The sequence below is a fragment of the Chiloscyllium plagiosum genome, chromosome 7 (genome assembly GCF_004010195.1).
Source record: "Chiloscyllium plagiosum isolate BGI_BamShark_2017 chromosome 7, ASM401019v2, whole genome shotgun sequence".
NCBI lineage: Eukaryota > Metazoa > Chordata > Chondrichthyes > Orectolobiformes > Hemiscylliidae > Chiloscyllium > Chiloscyllium plagiosum.
Window position 1 is genome coordinate 72586659 of NC_057716.1, and position 19705 is coordinate 72606363.

The 19705-nt window shown below is 40.7% G+C and overlaps 1 protein-coding gene across 6 annotated transcripts in view; it reads left to right on the forward strand.

Moving 5' to 3' along the window:
* The window catches only part of zranb3 (zinc finger, RAN-binding domain containing 3), a 178628-nt gene that overhangs the window by 122594 nt on the left and 36329 nt on the right, over positions 1-19705 (forward strand). For 5 of the 6 annotated variants that reach the window (XM_043694034.1, XM_043694033.1, XM_043694038.1 and 2 more), the window contains 3 exons: positions 7516-7668; positions 8930-9446; positions 16749-17027. In XM_043694034.1, coding sequence (XP_043549969.1) covers positions 7516-7668; positions 8930-9446; positions 16749-17027 — 949 coding nt within the window. The remainder of the gene's footprint in view (positions 1-7515; positions 7669-8929; positions 9447-16748; positions 17028-19705) is intronic. The other variant, XM_043694035.1, reaches the window with a different exon arrangement.

Here is a 19705-nt window from a genome sequence, read left to right on the forward strand (position 1 = left end):
AAACACCGGAGGAAACATCAAAGAAGCGCTTCGCAGGAGGCTCCTAAGCACTGATGATGTCGCCTAGCCAGGGGACGAAACGTTTGCAACAAAAACTTCCAGCTCTGCGAACAGAACCACAGCATTAATATCTGCATGGACTGGTTCGTAAAGCTATATTTTATATCCTTTGTAACTAGTTACACTCCCTGATGCTTAGCCCTGCTCGTGTTTGCTTTCCAATTATATATTTAATTAATTCTGAAAGTTAAATTTACATTTGAATCCACTTCCATCATCTGAGCCTGTGCTTTCCAGATGATCTTAACATGCTACATGAAGAAGTCTTTGTTTCAGTCTAATTACTTTCCCAGTTATCTCAAAACTTTACCCCCTCATCTCTAACCCTCAAACCTTCACGAAGATTTTGTACAACATCCTTGCTTTTGTATGCAATTCTTCAATTTATAAACCCAAGGATCCCATATGCTTTTCAATTACAATGCACTATGTTAAAATTCTTCATAGTTTTCTGAATCTCACTTGAATCTCTTTTTCTGCTCCTGAGGATATAATCTTAATATTCTAAATCATTATATTAGATTAATCGATCATAACTCTGCCTCTGAATCAGAGCCCTTGGTTTGAGTCTCATTCCAGAGCTTGTTGGCTACTTTAAGATAAACAATAGACAGGGTGGTTGAAAAGGTGTTTAGCACGTTTGCCTTCGTTGTTCACTCCTTTGAGTATAAGAGTTGGGAAGTCATTTTGACGTGATACAGGACATTGCTGAAGCCTCTTCTGGAATACTGTGTCCAGCCCTGGTCACCCAGTTATAGGAAGGATATTATTAAGTTGGGGAAGATATTTACCAGGATATTGCCAGGTATGGAACATTTGAGTTATAAAGAAAGGCTGGACAGGCTGGGACTTTATTCACTGAAGTGGAGAAGTCTATAAATTTAATGAGGAGTAAAGGTAGAGTTAATGGTAGTTGTCTTTTCCCTAGGATGTCGGATTTTAAGACTAAGGGGTACATTTTTAAGGTGAGAGGAGAGAGATTTTAAAAAAGGCATGAGTGGCAAATATTTTACAGAGGGTGGTTGGTGTATGGAATAAATACGCTGAGAAAGTGGTGGGTGTGGGTACAATTACAACTTTTAAAAGACATTTGGATATTAGATTAGTTTACATACAGTGTGGAAATAGGCCTTTCGGCCCAACAAGTACATACCGACCCTCCGAACAGCAACCCACCCAGACCCATTACCTACATTTTACCCTTTCACCTAACACTACGGGCAATTTAGCATGGCCAATTCACCTAACCTGCACATTTTTGGACTGTGGGAGGAAACCAGAGCACCCGGAGAAAACCCACGCAGACACAGGGAGAATGTGCAAACTCCACACAGTTGCTTGAGCGGGAATTGAACCCGGGTCTCTGGCGCTGTGAGGCAGCAGTGCTAACCACTGTGCCACTGTGCCGCCCATATGTACATGAATAAGAAAGGTTTGGAGGGTTATGGGCCAGGAGCAGTTGGGACTTGTTTAATTTCGAATTATATTTGGCATGGACTGGTTGGACCGAAGGGTCTATTTCTGTGCTGTATGATTCTAAGGAGAAGACAGCGATTCTCATTCCTGATGAAGGGCTTATGCCTGAAACATCGATTCTCCTGTTCCTCAGATGCTGCCTGACCTGCTGTGGTTTTCCAGCATCACACTTGACGTTATATGATTCAATGACTTGTGACACCATTCACACAAGTTAAAATCAATCTGCTAATCCTTCTAAAACTTCCCCACTTTTCCCAAAGCACAAGTGTACAGAGACACAGAGTCATAGAGATGTACAGCATGGGAACAGACCCTTCGCTCCAATTCGTCCATGCCGACAAGATATCCCAACCCAATCTAGTCCCACCTGCTAGCACCCGGCCCATATCCCTCCAAACCCTTCCTTTTAATATACACATCAGTTGCCTTTTGAATGTTGCAATCGTACTAGCCTTCACCACTTCTTCTGGCAGCTCATTCCATACACGTACCACCCTCCGCGTGAAAAAGTTGCCCCTCAGGTCTCTTTTATATCTTTGGTCTCTCACCCTAAATCTATGCCCTCTAGTTCTGGACACCCCCACCCCGGGGAAGAGACTTTGTCTACTTATTTATCCATGATTTTATAAACCTTTATAAGGTCACCCCTCAGCCTCCGACGCTCCAGGGAAAACAGCCCCAGCCTGTTCAACCTCTCCCTATAGCTAAAATCCTCCAATCCTGGCAACATCCTTGTAAATCTTTTCTGAACCCCTTTAAATTTCACAATATTCTCCTGATAGGAAGGAGATCAGAACTGCATGCAATATTCCAACAGAGGCCTAACCAATGTCGCGTACAGCTGTAACACGATCTCCCAACTCCTGTACTCAATACTCTGACTATTAAAGGAAAGCATACCAAATGCCTCCTTCACTTTTCCTATCTACCCGCGACTCCACTTTCAAGGAGCTTTGAACCCGCACTCCAAGGTCTCATTGTTCAGCAACACGCCCGAGGACCTTATCATTAAGTGTATAAGTCTTGCTAAGATTTGCTTTCCCAAAATGCAGCACCTCACATTGATCTAAATTAAACTCCATCTGCTACTCCTCAGCCCATTGGCCCATCTGATCAAGATCCCGTTGTAATGTGAGGTAACCTTCTTCGCTGTCCACTACACCTCCAATTTTGGTGTCATCCGCAAACTTATTAACTTTCCTCTTATGCTCACATCCAAATCATTTATATAAATCATGAAAAATAGTGGACCCAGCACCAATCCTTGTGGCACTCCACTGGTCACAAGCCTCCAGTCTGATAAACAACCCTCCTTCAACACCCTTTGTCTTCTACCTTTGAGCCGGTTCTGTATCCATATGGCTAGTTCTTCCTGCATTTCATGAGATCTAACCTTGCTAACCAGTCTCCCATGGAAATCCTTGTCGATCACCTTACTGAAGTCCAGATAGATCACGTCCACAGCTCTGCCCTTATCAATCCTCTTTGTTACTTCTTCCAAAAACTCAATCAAGTTTGTGAGACCTGATTTCCCATGCACAAAGCCATGCTGACTATCTCTAATCAGTCTTTGACTTTCCAAATACATGGACATCCTGTACCTCAGGATTCCCTCCAACAACTTGCCCACTACCGACGTCAGGCTCACTTGTGTATAGTTCCCTGGCTTGTCCTCACCATCTTTCTCAAACAGTGGCACTACGTTAGCCAACATCCAGTCTTCTGGCACCTCACTTGTGATTATCGATGATACAAATATCTCAGCAAGAGGTCAGCAATCACTTCTTTAGCTTCCCACAGAGTTCTAAGGTACACCTAATCAGGTCCTGGGATTTATCCACTTCTATGCATTTCAAGGCATCCAGCACTTACTCCTCTGTAATATGGACATTTTGCAAGATGTCACCATCTATTTCCCTATATTCTATACCTTCCAATTCCTTTTCCACAGTAAACACTGATGCAAAATACTCATTTAGTATCTCCCCTATCTCCTGCGGCTCCACACAAAGGCCGCCTTGCTGATCTTTGAGGGGCCCTATTCTCTCCCTACTTACCCGTTTGTCCTTAATGTATTTGTAAAAACCTCTTGGATTCTCTTTAACTCTATTTGCCAAAGCTATCTCATGTCCCTTTTTTTCCCTCCTGATTTCTCTCTTAAGTATACTCCTACTGCCTTTATACTCTTCTTAGGATTCTCTCGATCTATCCTGTCTATACCTGACATAGCGTTCCTTCTTTTTCTTAACCAGACCCTCAATTTCTTTAGTCATCCAGAATTCCCTATACCTACCAGCCTTTCCTTTCACCCGAACAGGAATATACTTTCTCTGGACTCTCATTATCTCATTCCTGAAGGCTTCCCATTTTCCAGCCGTCCCTTTACCTGCAAACATCTGGCCCTAATCAGCTTTTGAAAGTTCATGCCTGATACCATCAAAATTGGCCTTCCTCCAATTTAGAACTTCAACTTTTCAATCTGGTCTATCCTTTTCCATCACTATTTAAAAACTAATAGAATTATGGTCACTGGCTCCAAAGTGCTCCCCTATTGATACCTCAGTCACCAGCCCTGCCTTACTTCCCAAGAGTTGGTCACGTTTTGCACCTACTTTATTGGGTACATCCGTATATTGAATCAGAAAATTTTCTTGTACACACTTAACAAAATCTTCTCCATCTAAACCCTTAACACTCTGGCAGTCCCAGTCTATGTTTGGAAAGTTTAAAATCCCCGACCATAACCACCCTTTTATTCTTACTGATAACTGCAATCTTCTTACAAATTTGTTTCTCAATTTCGGTCTGACTATTGGGGGGTCTATAATACAATCCCAATAAGGTGATCATCTCTTTCTTATTTTTCAGTTCAAACCAAATAACTTCCCTGGATGTATTTCCAGGCCTATCCTCCCTCAGTACAGCTGTAAAGCTATCCCTTAACAAAAAACACCACTCCCCTTTCTTTCTTACCTCCCTTTCTGCCCTTCCTGTATCCTGGAACATTAAGCTGCCAGTCCTGTCCATCCCTGAGCCACGTTTCTGTAATTGCTATGATATCCCAGTTCCATGTTTCTAACCATGCCCTAAGTTCATCTGCCTTCCCTGTTAGGCCCCTTGCATTGAAATAAATGCAGTTTAATTTGTCAGTCCTACCTTGTTCTCTGCTTTGTCCCTGTCTGTTTGACTCACCTTTATTCTCAATTGTACCAGTCTCAGATGGATCTCTTTCTTCACTATGTCCCTGACCCCAAACCCCCCACCTTACTAGTTTAAATCCTCTTGAGCAGTTCTAGCAAATCTCCCTGCCAATACATTAGTCCCCTTCCTATTCAGGTGCAAATAGTCCTTCTTGTACAGGTCATTTCTACCCCAGAAGAGGTTCCAATGATTCAAAAATGTGAATCCTCCTCCCATACACCAGCTCCTCAGCCATGCATTCATCTGCTCTATCCTTCTATTCCTACCCTCATTAGTTCACAGCACTGGGAGTAGTCCAGATATTACTATTCTCGAGGATCTTCCTTTTAAATTCCTTCCCATCTCTATATATTCTCCCTTCAGAATCTCATCCTTTTGCCTTCCTATGTCATTGGTTCCAAGGTGTACAATGATCTCCTGCTCATCCCTCTCCCCCTTGAGAATATTCTACACTCTCCCTGAGACATCCTTGATCCTGGCTCCAGGGAAATAACACATCATTCTGACTTTTTGCTGCTGGCTACAGAAACGTCTATCTGTGCCTCGGTTCTAGAGAGTCGACTAACACAATTGATCTCTTGGAACCCGGCGTACCCCTCATTGCATTGGAACCAGTCTCAATACCAGAAACCTGGCTGTTCATGCTACATTTCCCTGAGAATCCATCACCCCCTACATTTTCCAAAATAGCATACTTGGATCTGCAAGTTTTTTTCCCTTCCTGTAACTGCCATCCATCATACCTCCTTGCTCTTGTAAATTCCTTATTATTTCTAACTGAATCTCCAACAGATCCATTCAATCTAATAGAATTCGCAACCAATGGCATTTATTGCAGATATAATCCTCCGTAACCTGTAAACTCTCCCTAAACTCTCACATCCAACAAGAAGAGCATATCACTCTACTAAAGGTCATTATTGCTTCTTCCAGTTTACAGACGCAGAAAATAGCACTGTCTTATTCCTCTACAAAACACTGCTCCAGGCTAACTTTATGCTTATGGCATATATTTTTAAGTTTAATCAAGAGACATATCTCATTAAAACATATAATCAAGAAAGAACTGACTCTACTCACTACTGCAGACGTTCTGTAAGCCACACCTAAAAATATTGACTTGTCTGTTTCTGTGCTGTGACCTCTTCCAAACAGGTTCCTCCAAGATTAGTTGTGAATTTCCCTGTTTCTTAATTTTCCCAGATGCACTCCGATGTCCAGCAATACATGAATTCAAACAGCAACGGCAGTATGCAAAGATACAAAACAGACTCCTATTCTAGGTGATTTCACACAATGCTATCTCAGTGGCATTTAAGTCTTTTCTACAATGAGGCCTCAAAACTGCACTGCTTAAAAACAATCTTTTACAAATTAGCATGTCCTCTTTACTCTTGTATTATGTTTATACATTTTTGATGCCTTTATCTGCCTGCACTTTCATAAATAATCATAAATGGAATTCTTGAATTATTTTGTCACCCATATTTTCCAGTGTCTTTGCATTGAGTGTAAACTCCCATTCTTTTCCGCTTCAAATGAATGCATCATCCACATCCACTTTGAATTCCAACTGCCAATGCATTCTCATTCTACGAACCTGTCTGCTTCCCTGCCTTTTACCATCATTCGCACTGTTTAGCAAAGTCCCTATTTTGCCACACTAAAATTTCCGCTTGCACCAAAGTCCTAACCATATATACATTCTTTGAAAAACGTGATATAGCTCTTGCCCCATGAGTGCAACATGACTTTCACATCTAAGTACTCTGATTAAAATTCTGTTAAGGATTCTGCTTTTGATTAACTTGTCATTAATTGTCAAGTTTATCCAGCTCACTAATCCTGAAATATTACCTTTGTAACTTGCACAATTGAACAGAAGTTTGAAATATTGTCAAAGCCCCTCCTGCCTCCTCTGACTTTTTGTAAATTAGAACAAACATAATGACTTACTTGCTCTGTGCTATCTTTTCAGAATCCATTATTCCAACCCTAGTACATCAATGTTTTCTATAAACTCATATCTTGCCAACATCTTCGAAGACAATATGTTCAAATGAATCCACCCTAGTAATCTCAGCGATAGCCCAGAACTAATTTGAACATTGTTGATCACAAATCATAAAAAATTATACTAGCATCTCTGATCTCTTCAGGTTTCAAGAAACCAGTTAAGATTCTTTATTCTTAAATGTGTATTGTTTGGTTCACTCCCTCTTGCCGCATACTAAAGTAATTTGTTTTCTAGTGTTAGCTAAAACTTAATAAACAGTCTCTTATTCAAGCTACCAGGTAGGATCATAAAGATGATGGCCAGAGAATAATTGTGAGATAACAAAGTTCAAACTTCAATTATGAGGCATTGGTCCAAACCTGTACTGCTGAGTTTGAGAAAATGAATGATTAAAGTGCAGAAATTATAATGAATTTAGAGTAGTTTTAAAGTTTAAAGATATGTTCGTTCGTTTTCAAATATGTCGGCTCAGTCAAACTACCAAATTATCTCCTGCATTTATTCATGAGAGATGAGTTACTTTGCTTTTAAATTACAGAGCTGAAAATGTGTTGCTGGAAAAGCGCAGCAGGTCAGGCAGCATCCAAGGAGCAGGAGAATCGACGTTTCAGGCATGAGCCCTTCTTCAGGAATCATGCCCGAAATGTCGATTCTCCTGCTCCTTGGATGCTGCCTGACCTGCTGCGCTTTTCCAGCAACACATTTTCAGCTCTGATCTCCAGCATCTGCAGACCTCACTTTCTCCTTTTAAATTACAGACTCGTGTAACAAGTAACACATTAAATGGAATAAAGCAACACTTAGAAGTGGAAGAGGGAGATAAAGAAAAGTGGGATTTCTTGAGTAATGCATTGGCCTGGGTGCCAAATAAAAATTTTTCAGCAGCTGAAGACGGAGTGTTCTTCACCCATGTAAGTAATTGAACTGTGCTATATGTGATGTGAATAGTAATTTTTCAAAGCTAGATACTAATAGCAATTTTTTTTAGTTCTCCTAATTTGTAGAAAATTCTGTTTCATGTTATCGCTTTGTTAATATTAATACTATCGTGCCAGTTATACATTTTCATGATGTGTGATGTCAGTGCATTTTCAGTTTATCTCACCATCTTTGTTGCATCCAATTTTTCCACCGTGGTAGTGAGAAAAATCAAGAAATATGTTCAAAATTGTCATACGCAATAAAAAACAAAGCACAGCTGAAGCAGTCATTAAAGTTACAAATTCGATTGATGTTCACAAACCACTGGAGCTACTCTGTAATAGCCACTCTCGGATATTACTATAAGAACTTGATTTGTGTACCTGCTTGCTGCCATTAATCTGTTATTTGTAAATTGCAAAATATTTCCTAGAGCTGCCTTCCTTCAGACAATTTGACCATGGCATAGAGCTCGCTAAGGTAAAACCATTAAGAATTACACTAACAAGCAATTTCAGACCATAAGTCAAGCTTGCAAAGTGGCTCACTTGTACTTGCTTGACATTGTACCTTTTTAATTAAACAAAGGCCTGGGGACCTGGTTCTCATGTCCTATAGCACATCTTGGTCGATCAGAATATTTCTGATCAAATTATTTATCCAGATAAAAGACAGTATATAGGATTTTAAAATTCAACAGTAAGATAAATGCTCTACAAATAATAGCAGTTTTGAGTTACCAGTATAGAACACAACACTTTGCATTGATATGTTTTTAATTGTGTAGGTAAAAACAAGGACTGCAGATGCTGGAAACCAGAGTCTAGATTAGAGTGGTGCTGGAAAAGCACAGCAGGTCAGGCAGCATTCAAGGAACAGGAAAATCGACGTTTCGGGCAAAAGCCCTTCATCAGAAATAGAGGCAGGGTGCCTGCTGAGTGGAGAGATAAATGAGAGGGGGGGTGAGGAGAAGGTAGCATAGAAGTGTTCTGAGGCAGAAGATGAGGCGTTTTTAATTGTCACTTCTGAAATTTGAGATAAATCCAATTATCCCATTAAAGACTTGGCATTTGCAGTAACTGTTGAATTTGATAGGTGCCTTTAACTCGTGCTTAGACTTTCCAAATACAATGTGGATTATTGCAGATTTAATGAAAGATTAATTAATGGGCTGTTAAGCTTTACAGATTTCTAATTTTGTAGTTAAGTTGATTTGTCATTCTTTTGAAGTAAATTATACTTCCCTTTCAGTTTGAGAAAGAAAAACAGCATGACATCCGCTCATTCTTTTCATCAAAACCTGACTCCAGGGAGAAACGCAAGAGAACCCTTCAAGATTTACCAGTCAGCCAGTTTTCTGATACGTTCGAGCTGCAGGAATCACCTGATCCCCCCAATTCACCTCAGCAATCGCAAGGAAAACTAGATGAAGTAAATGCAAGAGGTGATGAAAATGAGAATGAAGCAATATCCGAAACGAACAATGATGAGCTGCTGTTAAAAGATACATTTGAACCACAGACTAAACGATTTAAATCTTTATTCACACCAATGAAAAATCACGCAAGATCAAAAAAGAACAAGGCCAAAGGTGGGCCGACACCATCCACAATTAGAATTCATCGTACTCAAAATTTCCTGGACAAAGCACAAGCTACCTCAAGAAAATTGCTTGTAACTGAAAAAACATGGAATTGCAAAATATGCACATTTACAAATAATATCTTTCTGTCTTACTGTGAAATGTGTGAAACTCCGCAAGGTGTTGGTAAGAATCTGTTTTGAATTTTTCATCTTCAAGCAAATTTCTTATCAAAAATATTTATTGAACAAAGAATACTTTATTAGTGTTTTATCTCAATCAAATATACTGGTGTTTCAGTGAATTGTTCATGGGAAAGCTTCTGGTACTTGGACAATGTATTTTATGCTAGTGTGATGATTATCTTAGTACTACAAAGGCTGACTGCTATTTTCTGTTTCTGTCAATAAGCAACTAATATTGCAGAAAAAGTGACTGCTATCAAATCTTTTCACCTTTCACTCATTGGGGACAGATGAAGGCAACCACTTTTCAAAGGGAGCTACAATTTATATTCATGAGAAACAGGTGCTGATTGATTGGCAAGTGGACTCTAATTAGTCAAGATGTTGTCATGGAGAAGGCACAGATACCCCAAAGTTTTGTTTAAATTTTAAAAAGGCAGGGTTGACTCTGATCAGCCAGGATGTGCCGTCAGACATGAGAACCATGTCCCCAGGCCTTTGTTTAATTAAAAAGGCACAATGTCTAGCAAGTGTAAGTGAGCCACGTTGCAAGCTTGACTTATGGTCTTAAATTGGTTGTTAGTGTAATTCTTAATGGGTTTCACCTGAATGAACTCAATGCCATGCTCAAATTCACCTTTGAATTAAGCTACCTGATGAACTCTACTTCCTCAACATGCTAATTGATAAATTAGCAAATAAGGTTCTCGACCACAGTCTACAATTAGCTGGCCACCACTGATCAGTATGTGTGTTGGTATTCCGACAGCTCCACAAGATTAGATTGACCTTAGCAACAACTCTGTGAATAGGGCTCTAGCCATTTGCTCACCACCTAAGTTTGATAGTGAAAAAAATACTTGCAGGAATTGACTACCCCGATCAAATTGCTTGATGTACGTCATGCAAATGAACGGCTGAAGGTTGCTGCTTTCAGTCCTTAAGGGTGCCCAGGCTACCTCAAATTACCCTGGAAAGGTAAGCTGTCTCAAAAAAAAAGTGTTTCATATTGCGACCATGGAGAGCAACACAATGGAGTCCTCCTAGAGCAGAATGCTACTGTCAACTCAGAAGACATTTGGCCTTCCTCACCAATGAGTAATGTGGTGTACTAATTTCAGTGCTACTGTGATGCTAGGTCACCATACCTGCCAATAACAAGTGTATTGTATGTACCAGAACCGCATGTCTCTTCAGCTGTCCACAACAAGCACAGTACTAACCATATGCATATGTTTTAAGTTTGTTAAGGAAAAGGATGGTTGCTTGAAAATGGTTTTGGATTGGGGAAAGCAGATTTTATTAAAATGAGGCAGGATTTGGTCAAAGTAGATTTGGAACAGCTGCTTGTGGATAAATCTACAGCAGAACAATTGGAGGTATTCAGAAAGGAATTGGAGAGAATATTGGCCCAACATTTTTCCTTCAGAGTGACAACAAAGCCAGAGAGTTATGGATGTTTTGCAATATTCAGGAATGGATACAAAGGGAAAAAGAGGCTTTTAACAGGTACAAAGGCAGCATACGAACAGAGCTCAAGTGGAGTATAGAAAGTGCATTGGGAACTGAAGAAAGGAAAGAGGAGGCATGAAAAACTACTTTTAGGTAAGATTAGGGAGAATCCCAAAATATATCAACTGTATATAATAACATTAAGGGGAAAGGGTAATCAGGGAAAGAGGTAGGGGCTAAAGGAGCAATTTGTGCGTAGAGCCATAGGCCATTAGTCGGGTGTTAAATGAGTACTTCACTTAGTAGAGGGAGGAAGTAGTCCAGAATTTGGCAAGATGGACTTGAGGTTCTTGAGCAGATTGACAAAGGGAGTGAGGGGTTATCAGCGGTTTTGGCAGGCTTAAAGGTGGACAAACTCCAGGTCTGGATGAGTTGTATCCCAGGATGCTGTGAGAGGCGAGGGAGAAAATTACAGGGACTCTGATCCAAATTTTTAATTCCCCTCGAGCCAGAACGTAGATCCAACATAGGTTTAAGGTGAGAGGGGAAAGATTTAAAAAGGACATGAGGCGTAACCAGTTTGGAGAGGAACTTGAAGGTGGTGGTGTTCCCATATATCTGCTGCCCTTGTTCGTCTAAATGGAAGGGATTGTGGATTGGAAGGAACTGTCTGAGAACCTTTAATTAATTTCTGCAGTGCACGCAGAGGGTGGTACGTATATGAGACGAGCTGCCAGAGGAAGTGGTGGAGGTAGGTACAATTACAGTATTTAAAAGGCATCTGGATGGATATATGAATAGGAAGGGTTTAGAGGGATATGGGCCAAATGCTGGCAAATGGTACTCTCCTCTCACCTGGAGTTTTGTCCACCTTTAAGCCAAAACCTCTGATAACTCCTCATTCCTTATGTTAATCTGCTCAAGAACCTCAAGTCCATTGATGCTTGATCAGTGTGGACGAGTTGGATAGCAGGTCTGTTCCTGTGCTGTATAATGTGATCCTACTTTTCAAGAAGTTTGCTCAAACAAACCAGTGAATATCAGTCCAATCAGTCTCACATCAGTGGCAGGGAAACTATTGGAGAAAATTCTGAAGGAGATAGTTAATTTTTACTTGGAGAGGCAAGGTTTGTTCAGAAATAACATGGCTTCATTAGAGGGATGTCATGCCTAACAAATTTGATCAAATTTTCAAGGAGGTGATCAGGTCTGTGAATGAGGTTTGTACAGTTGATTTATTTGGATTTCAGCAAGGTCCCACACGGGAGAATGATAAAGAAGGTAAGAGGGAAGGGGAGCTTTCTAATTTGGATCCAAAATTGGCCTACGGTTATGAGACAGAGAGTGGGGTTTGTAGGACTATAGACCAGTGTATCACAGCAATCAGTGTTGGGTCCTTTTATTGTTTGTCATTACATATGATAAGCAAGGGTTTGGATGACACAAATTTTGGTCAGGTGGTTGATAGTGAGGAAGGAGGTCTTAGGTTCGAGGAAGATATAGATGGGTGGTCAGAAGAGCAGATCAGCGGCCGTGGAATTTAACCCTGAGAACGGGAAGTGGCTGTTGCTGACTGGCCAGCATTTATTGCCTGTCCCTGTTTGCTCTGCTGTGTGGGTTGACCCATAATGCCATTCGTGAAGGAATTCCAGAATTCTGACCCAACAGAAATGAAGGAACAGTGATATATTTCCAAGTCAGGATGGTGAGAGGCTTGGAAAGGAACATGGAGGTGGTGGTGTTCCCATATATCTGCTACCTTTTTCTCCTTCTTTGTTCATGGGTTTGAAAGGAACTATCTGAGGACCTTTGATGAATTTCTGCAGTGCATCTTGTAGATGGTTGGTGGTGGAGGGAGTGGATGCTTGTGGATGTAGTACCTATCAAGCAGGCTGCTTTGTCTTGTATAGTGTTAAGTTTCTTGAGTTAAGTTGTTAAGTTGTTGGGGCTGCGCGCATCCAGGCAACTGGGCGAGTATTACATCACACTCCTGTCTCGTGCCTTGTATATAGTGGACATACTTTGAAGAGTCAAGAGGTTAGTTACTCGCCAAAGTATTCCAAGCTTCTGGCCTACTCTTGTAGCTACTGTGTTTATATGGTGAGTTCACTTGAGTTTCTGATCAATGTTAAATCCCAGGATGTTGACAGTAGGGGATTCAATGATGGTAACACTTATTGGTGATACTTCTTATTGGTGATACTCCTGGCCTGGCATTTGTGTGGCATATTTGGAACTTGCCACTTGTCAACCCAAGGCTGGATATTTTTCAGATCCTGCTGCATTTGGATATGGACTGCTTCAGTATCTGAGGAGTCGTAAATGGTGCTGAGTATTATGCAATCATGGGTGAACATCCCCACTCTGACCTAATGATGGAGGGAAAGTCATTGATGAAGCAGCTGAAGATGGTTGAGCTGAGGACATTATCCTTAGGAACTCCTGCAGAGATATCCTGGAGCTGAGATGACTGCCCTCTAACAGCCACGACTATCTTCCTCTGTGCTTTGTATGAATCTGGTCACCAGAGAGTTTGCCCTCTGATACCCATTGATTACAGTTTTGCCACAGCTCCTTGATGCCACAATCTGATTAATGCAGCCTTGATGTCACACTCTGTCGAATTGTATGACTTGGAGGTGCCGGTGTTGAACTAGGGTGGACAAGGTTAAAAATCACACCACACCAGGTTATAGTCCAACAGGTTTATTTGGAGACACTAGCTTTCGGAGTGCCACTCCTTCATCAGGTGATTGTGGAGGTTAAGATCATGCTCACGGAATTTATAGCCAAAGGAGTCCATTGTCATGGAGAAGTGATACAGTGAACAATCTTAGATTAAACTTTCATCTTTTCATGGGATATGCTGGTTTCTGTTCTTTGATATTTAAATCCCAGAACTTCTTTTAGATTACATTCTCAAGATAGCTCAAGTTTTTTAAACAATAGGTGTAAAGTCTGTCTGTGTCATAATGCTATGTCAGACTGACAAGCCTTCTGTAGCACGGTGATAGTGCCACACAGCATGATGGAGGTTATTCTTAATGTGAAGGCAGGACTTCATCTCCACAAGGACTGCGTGGTGGTAGTTTTTACTGATACTGTCATCTGCATTTGGCAGCTTGGTATGGTTGAAGTATGTTTTTCCCCCAGATTGGTTCCCTCACCGCCTGCTGCAGATACAGTTTAGCAGCTGTGTCCTTCAGGACCTGACCAGCTCCAGCAGTAGTACTGTTGTCGAGCTACTCATGGTGGTGGACATTGAAAACCCCTACTCAGAGTATATTTTGTACCCTTACCATCCTCCTTAGTTCCTCTTAAGTATTGTTCAACATGGAGGAATACTGATTCATCAGCTGAGGGCTATATGTGTTATTCAGCAGGAGGTTTCCTTACCCATGTTTAACTTGCTGCCATGAGACTTCATGGACTCCAGAGTCAACATTAAGGACTCCCAGAGCAACTCCCTTCTGACTGTTTACCACTGTGCTGCCACCTCTACTTGATCTGTCCTGCTGTTGAGTCAGGATATATCCAGGGATGATGATGGTGTCTGGCACATTGTCTGTAAGGTATGATTCCATGAGTGTGACAATGTCAGACTGTTGGTTGACCAGTCTGGAATAACATGTAGGCCAGACCACACAAGGATAGCAGATTTCCTTCCCTGAAGAACATTAGTGAACCAGATGGGTTTTTCCTAACCATTGATTTTGTGGACATCAGTAGATTCTTAATTACAGATTCTTGGTTTTTTTATTGAATTCAAATTCCACCATCTGCTGTGGCGGAATTCACACCTGAGTCCCCAAAACATTACCTGGGTCCTTGGATTTATAGTCTAGTGATAATACTACTGGGCCATCACCTTCCCTGAAAAGTGTGAGACGATTTACTTTGGAGGAAGTAACAAGACCGGGGAGTACTCAATGATGGGCAGGTCACTTGAAAGATAAGAGCAACAGAGGCATCTTGGGATGCTTGTCTACAGGACAGTTTAATTAAGAAAGCATCCAGGACACTTCATCAGTTGAGGCATACAATGTTATTTTGGAGCTGTACAGGACTTTGGCTAGGCCACAGCTAGAGTACTATGTGCAATTCTGGTATCTGCACTATAGGAATGAAGTGATTCCACGGCAGCCCCTCCAATGCAGATTCATCAGGATGTTGCCTTAGCTGGAGCATTAAAGCTGTGAAGAGAGGCTGGATTAGTTTGGGTTGTTTTCTTTGGAGTAAAGAAGGCTGAGGTGTGGTTTGATTGAGGTGTATAAAATTATGACAGTCCTCGACAGGATGGATAGAAAGCAACTATTACCTTTAGTCTGTGGGTCAATAATAAGGGGCATAAATGGCCATGAAAGCAGGAGGAGGTTTAAGCAGATTTGAGTAAAAATGTTTTTAGGCAAAGGGTGGGAAGAATCTGGAATGCACTGCCTGGGAGGACAATTGTGGCAGGAAGCCTCATAACCTTTAGAAAGTACTTCGATGACCACTTGAAATGTCATACCATTCAAATCGATGGGCAAAGTGATGGAAAGTGGGACAAGCGTAGATTTAAAGTTGTTTAGTTGGTGCAGATTCAATGGGCTGAAGAGCCTCTCTTGTACTGTGCGATTAATACTCAACCAACACATGTTTGCAAAACTCAAAACATAGTCTCCATCTTTAGACATGATTCTATGAATGGGCAGCACTTAATAAATAGTACTGTGTGTACCAAGAATTACACACACAATCAGTTCTGATTATCTGTCAGATTCACATTGTGGCTCAGTAGAAGCATTGATATATTCATGTGCAAGACACAGTCCTCTGCATGCAAGCGGAATTTGTCCAGACCCACTGCCATTTCAATTAAATAAAAGAATAACAGCAAATTATCCCTCGTGCCATGCAGAATACAATGTTTTGACCAATCACAGTCTATTTCCTAAGCAATCAGCATCTGGTTTCTCATGCAGTATAAGTTGTTACTCCTTTTGAAATTGTGTTCAGGGGCTGAATTTTCCCAAATATCAGCCAAATGTCAATTGAGAGGAATTTTATGGGAGCTTTTCCTCCATGATCTTGATCAACATTACTTTGTCAATGTTGTGCTTCTTACTGAATTTTGAATGCACCATGCTATCGTGGCAGCATTCTGAGGTTTTAGAACTGCTGGTCAAGAAGGAGACCTGGAGAAGACACGAACAAGTTGCAATCTCCAGTTACCACTGAGATTTTGGTGTCAGGAATTGTCACCATCTAGTTTCTCTCCCCTACCTGAGAAAATAGCAAATGGCACACAAATGAGCTAAGATTTGGTAGTAATGAGATGCTAATACATGCAATACACCTCTCACCACTCTTGCATGTGAGTGTCATCTTGCCATTAAAGCTTTGGATGGAAAATCAGACTTTATTTTTAACTGTGTCAGTAATCTCAAATCTCGCCATACTTTCATTACAGGCTCGCCATTGTCCCAGGCTCTGAATGATACTTGGGGTGGCACGGTGGCTCAGTGGTTAGCAGGTCAGAACCAGGTCCATCCCAGGTTCAATTCCAGCCTTGGGTGATTGTCTGTGTGGAGTTTGCACATTCTTCACGTTTCTGTGTGGGTTTCCTCTGGATACTCCGGTTTCCTCCCACAGTCCAAAGATGTGCAGGTCAGGTGAAGTGGCCATATTAAATTGCCCATAGTGTTAGGTGCATTAGTCAGAGGGAAATGGGTATGGGTGGATTACTCTTCGGAAGGTCGGTGTGGACTTGTTGGGCCAAAGGGCCTGTTTCCACACTAGGGAATCTAATCTAATCTAATCTAATCTGATGTTTTAGCAATGTTTTAACCTGAAGCTTTTCTTATCACAGGTGATGAAAAAGAAAAATATTTGTCTTGTCATGAAAATCTTCGTGAAAAAGAATGTAAAGGAGGAACCCAACCTGACACTGACTGCACTGTCCTATCTGACCAGGAAAATGAGGAAAAAGATGAATCAAGTACGCCCGCAGGGCAGAAAAATAGTGAAGAACTACACATCAATACAGTGAAGTCTGAAGAAATGCATGTAGTTTTCAATGTTGACAAAAGTAACAATGATATTTCCATAACTGAAGGAAGAATGTGCAACGCCAGTCCACAGCAACAGGGTAATTCAGTTTGTTCTTCATTTCTAATTCTGCAACTATTTACAGACTTTAATTCAATTTGAATACAAGTAGTTCATAGATAATTCCTCTATGTTCTATACCCAAATTAGTTAGTTTCTTAAGGGCAGGTTTTGCAGCATTTGTTGACTGACCATTTCAGAAATGTCTCCAAAGTGTATCTAATTCATTCACTAATCTTATTTATCTTACATTACTTACTTTCCATTGGCATTGTACTTTACGCACAGCATCTTGCGGAACAATATTTGATTTTCCTGATGTATATTGGCTATATAGATCTATGTATTCTAGCATCCACCAATTCAATACCTGAACCGGTACTTATCCTATTTTAGAATAAGAATATGCCATTTAGTCTCTACACCCCAGTATGCCTTTCTATAAGAACATACCATCTGTTCTTAAACTTTATTTATCCACAGTTGCTCTGTACTACTTTATACCCGAAGTAATAAAAATGAATCTCTTTAACATTGAGATTGGCCCACTGTCAAAAGCCTTTTGTGATTGAGTGTTTCAGATGTCCCCTACCAGATATGTAAAACAGTGTCTTATGATATCTTGTTCCTAAATATCCAAGCTCTAAAACTGTTTAACATGCTTGCCTTCATTGCTCAGACCTTTTGAGAATAGGAGCTGGGGCATCATATTGAGGTTGTACAGGATATTGGTGAGGACTCTACTGGAGCACTGTATGCAATTCTGATTGCTCTGTTATAGGAAGGATGTTACTAAACTGGAGAGAGTTCAGAAAAGATTTACCAGGATGGTAAAGGAATGGAGAGATTCAGATATCAAAATACACTGGAAAGGCTAGGACTTTTTTTCACTGGAGTGTTAAGTGTAAGGGGTTAGCTTATTGAAATTTATAAAATCATGAAGGGCTTGGGAAAGGTGAATGTCAAGAGTCTCCTGAAATGTTGACTTCTCCACCTCCTAATGCTGCCTGACTTGCTGTGTTCTTCCAGCCTCCTGCTTGCCTACTGCTCCACTTTCACTGGCAGCTGATTCCATATGTGCACCACCCTCTGCATGAAAATGTTGCCCCTTGGGTCCCTTTTCAATCTTTGTCCTCTCTCCTTAAATCTATGCTGTCTAGTTCTAGATTCCCCCACCTGAGGGAAAAAACTCTGTTTATTTACGTTAAAAATCACACACCAGGTTATAGTCCAACAGGTTTAATTGGAAGCACGCTAGCTTCATCAGGAGCGTCGCTCCAAAAGCTAGTGTGCTTCCAATTAAACCTGTTGGACTATAACCTGGTGTTGTGTGATTTTTAACTTTGTACACCCCAGTCCAACACCGGCATCTCCAAATCCTGTCTATTTAACTTATCCATGCCCCTCATGATTTTATAAACAGTTTGGGAGCTCATCATCCAAATTTTGGAAAGGTTTAGACAGATCTAGTCAGGGATTTGGAAAGACTTGAACCGGTTTAGGCACAAAAGGTCCCAGCAGAGTTAAACACTTGGCGAATAATGTCCCAGATCTTTAAATAAAACTTAGGTGAGAAAAATTTGTTTAATTTCAGATACTTGTGGTTGGTTGAATTAAAAGTTAGGGAAATGGCTTTTAACATTACTAAAAAGGTTCAGGGGTTTGAAGATGCTTCCCAAATTTGCCAAGATGGTTCAGAAAAATGGAGGAAGGATATACTGTTGGAATTAGCAAATATATTAGAATTGGGTTTATCCAGGGACACAAGCAAAGCTGAAATTATGAAGAAGTTGGTCAAGCACTTTGGAATACCAGAGAAACTGACAAGTGCAGTAGAGTTAGAAAACCTTAAATTGCGATCGAGGCAAATGGAAGCAGAAGATAAAGAAAGGGAAAGAAGAGCCATGTTAGGTAAAGAGTGAACAACGAGCAACTACTGTAGAATCATAGAACTAACTGCCTATCTAACATCTTGCTCTCAAAGAAATTAGAAAACACTCTCTATCAATGGTACCTTTTCATGTAAAAATTACTCACAGCAAAAAGAAAGAAGATGACCCAGGGAGATTTTCAGCCGGAAGGATGAAAACACTGAAGTAGACAGAGATGGTGTGGTCTTGAGATTAAGTTAATGTAATGTTTTAATAAGTGTGTTATTAGAACAACATATTATTTTTATAGAGTTGGAGTCAGGAAGTAGTGCTGTGGAGGTGTAGATGTGTACTGTACCTTTGAGAGACCGGACTTAGAGAGGTATAGAGTGTGCTGAAAGAATTTAAAATTTAACATTTGACCGTGAAACCAATAGTGCAGTTCAACTGCTGTGGTACACAACAAATTCAAATTTGGCCAATCAGTTTAAATAATGCTTAAAAATATGTTGCTGGAAAAGCGCAGCAGGTCAGGCAGCATCAAAGGAACAGGAGAATCGACGTTTCGGGCATAAGCCCTTCTTCAGGAAACGTTGATTCTCCTGTTCCTTTGATGCTGCCTGACCTACTGCACTTTTCCAGCAATACATTTTTAAGCTCTGATCTCCAGCATCTGCAGTCCTCACTTTCTCCTAGTTTAAATAATGCCCCAAAATACCAAAATCCAATCGAATTTGAATTTAGTGGTTTGATGACATCAAACCAATGAAATGATCTAATGTTTTGGGTTATAAAACTGGACATTTTGAACAGTTGGGGGAAAACTGCCAAGAAAACCAACAAGTAT